The 2,178-nt window shown below is 67.6% G+C and overlaps 1 protein-coding gene across 1 annotated transcript; it reads right to left on the bottom strand.

Moving 5' to 3' along the window:
- Window positions 1-702: 702 nt before the first annotated feature.
- SOX1 (SRY-box transcription factor 1) lies at window positions 703-1,863 on the bottom strand (the record flags this gene model as incomplete). Its single annotated transcript, XM_081214769.1, has 1 exon — window positions 703-1,863. One exon carries the CDS (start codon window positions 1,861-1,863, stop codon window positions 703-705), a length of 1,161 nt encoding a protein of 386 aa, XP_081070895.1.
- Between the last annotated feature and the right edge of the window lie 315 nt (window positions 1,864-2,178).

Here is a 2,178-nt window from a genome sequence, read left to right as displayed (position 1 = left end):
ACTCAAAGCTCGATGCATTTTCAGGGTGGAGGTTCCTTTACCGTTTTGAGAAGAAAGGCTTTTCAGGAAACTATGTACATAATCTGAATCCTCCTCCCCACACCGCAACGCCTCCAATAAAAACTTCACAACGCGTTTACATGAAATAATACAAAACAAAAAACCGGAAATGCTCAGATACAGAAAGTTTTACAAAACCCAGAATAACGCTGCCGTCTGAAAGGGGTGCGGGTGGGCATCTCTTGGTATAAATTAACCAACCAACCCCCCAAGGCGGTAACGACCACCAAAAGCGTGTATTTGGCTCTGGCTCACTACACCGATAACAAATGAGAACAGCTCCCCGCGTCGCCGGCACCCGACGCCGTCAGGAGGCGATGCGGCCGGAGGGCGGGCGCGCGGCCGGGATAGAAAAAAGCTGGCGTCGCCTCTCGCTTGGTTTGGTCTCTGTGTCCCCTCGAGCAAAGAAAACGCTTTCTGCCTCCGCGGGTGATAAATACTGTACAAAAAGTCTCAAGAAAACACCGAAGTTCAGTCTCAAACGCACAACGGTCCCGCCTAGCTGTCCCCAGGAGCTCCCGGTTAGGGGGCCCGGGTGTCACCTGGTGCTCGGCGCCAGTGTGTTTGCCTGTTTACGAGAACGTGGAAACGTCTGTACAAAAGCCAGGCGGCGCGTCGCCGGCCGCAGGGCCCCCCGCGTCCCTAGATGTGCGTCAGGGGCACCGTGCCGTTGACGCCCGCGCCCGCGCCCTGGTAGTGCTGCGGCAGCGAGTGCAGCCGGCTCTGCGCCGCGGCTGCGGCCGCCGCCGCCGGGTCGCCGCCCTCGCCGGCCGGCAAGTACATGCTGATCATCTCGCGCAGGTCCCCGGGACACGGCGCCCGCGAGTGCGCCGGGGCCGGCGGGCTGCCGCTCGGCTCCGACTTGACGAGCGAGCCGAGCGCGCCCAGGGCGCCCGACGACGCGGCCGCCGCCGCCGCCGCTGCCGCCACGGCCGAGTTCTGGTGCGCGCCGCCCGCGGCGGCGGCGGCGGCGGCCGCGGCGCCGTAGGGGAGGCCGCCGTAGCCCGAAGGCGAGGCGCTCATGTAGCCCTGCGAGTTGGAGATGGGGCTGTACTGCAGGGCGCCCATGTCGTAGCGGTGCATGGGCTGCGGGTTGTGCGGGTGCGCGTGCGGGTGGTGCGGGTGCGGGTGCGCCGGGTGCGCGTGCGGGTGCGCGCCGCCCGCGCCCGGATGTTGCCCGTAGGCCAGCTGCGCCTCCTGCATCATGGCCGCGGCGGCCGCCGCCGCCGCCACCGAGCCGGGGTAGGCGCCGTTGGCCCAGCCGTTGACGTGCGCGTAGCCGCCGGCCGCCGCGCCACCCGGGCTCTCGAGGCGCTGGCCCACGGCCGCAGCGCCCACACCCACGCCCACGCCCATGGCCACGGCCGCGCCGCCGCCGCCCGCGCCTGCCGCCAGCAGCCCGCCGGCCAGCGAGTACTTGTCCTTCTTGAGCAGCGTCTTGGTCTTGCGGCGCGGCCGGTACTTGTAGTCCGGGTGCTCCTTCATGTGCAGCGCGCGCAGCCGCTTGGCCTCGTCGATGAAAGGCCGCTTCTCGGCTTCGGACATGACCTTCCACTCGGCGCCCAGGCGCTTGCTGATCTCCGAGTTGTGCATCTTGGGGTTCTCCTGGGCCATCTTGCGCCGCTGTCCGCGGGACCACACCATGAAGGCGTTCATGGGCCGCTTCACCCGGTCCTGGTTGGCCTTGGCTCCCGCGCCGCCGCCGCCGCCGCCACCGCCCGCCCCGGCCGGGCCCGACAGGTTCGTGGGGGCCTGGGCGCCGCCGGGCGAGTGCAGGTCGGTCTCCATCATCATGCTGTACATCGGGGCGGCTCGCGGGTTCACCGGCACCGCGAGGAGGAGGCCTGGAGCATAGACGGCCGGGGGGCGGGGGGGGACGGAGAGGGGCTCAGACGGAACGAGCCGTGGGTCGCGTGGAGAGGTCCTGGCAGAGAGAAGAATGGGGAGAGATGGAGGCGACAGCAACAAAAAAGAGGCAAAAACACACGCACTTAGCGCCGGTCCGGCTCACAGGTGGAAAGTTTCTCTGCAGCACAAACCACTTGCCAAAGAGGCCGAGGGCCGGGATCGCCGTCGCCGCCGCAGCCGGGTCGCCCTCGGCGGAGCAGTGCAAACAGG

The sequence above is a fragment of the Mesoplodon bidens genome (genome assembly GCF_964165515.1).
Source record: "Mesoplodon bidens genome assembly, chromosome: 17".
Taxonomy (NCBI): domain Eukaryota; kingdom Metazoa; phylum Chordata; class Mammalia; order Artiodactyla; family Ziphiidae; genus Mesoplodon; species Mesoplodon bidens.
The sequence above is the reverse complement of the archived record's forward strand: the minus strand, read 5'-3'. Positions and strand labels throughout refer to the sequence as shown.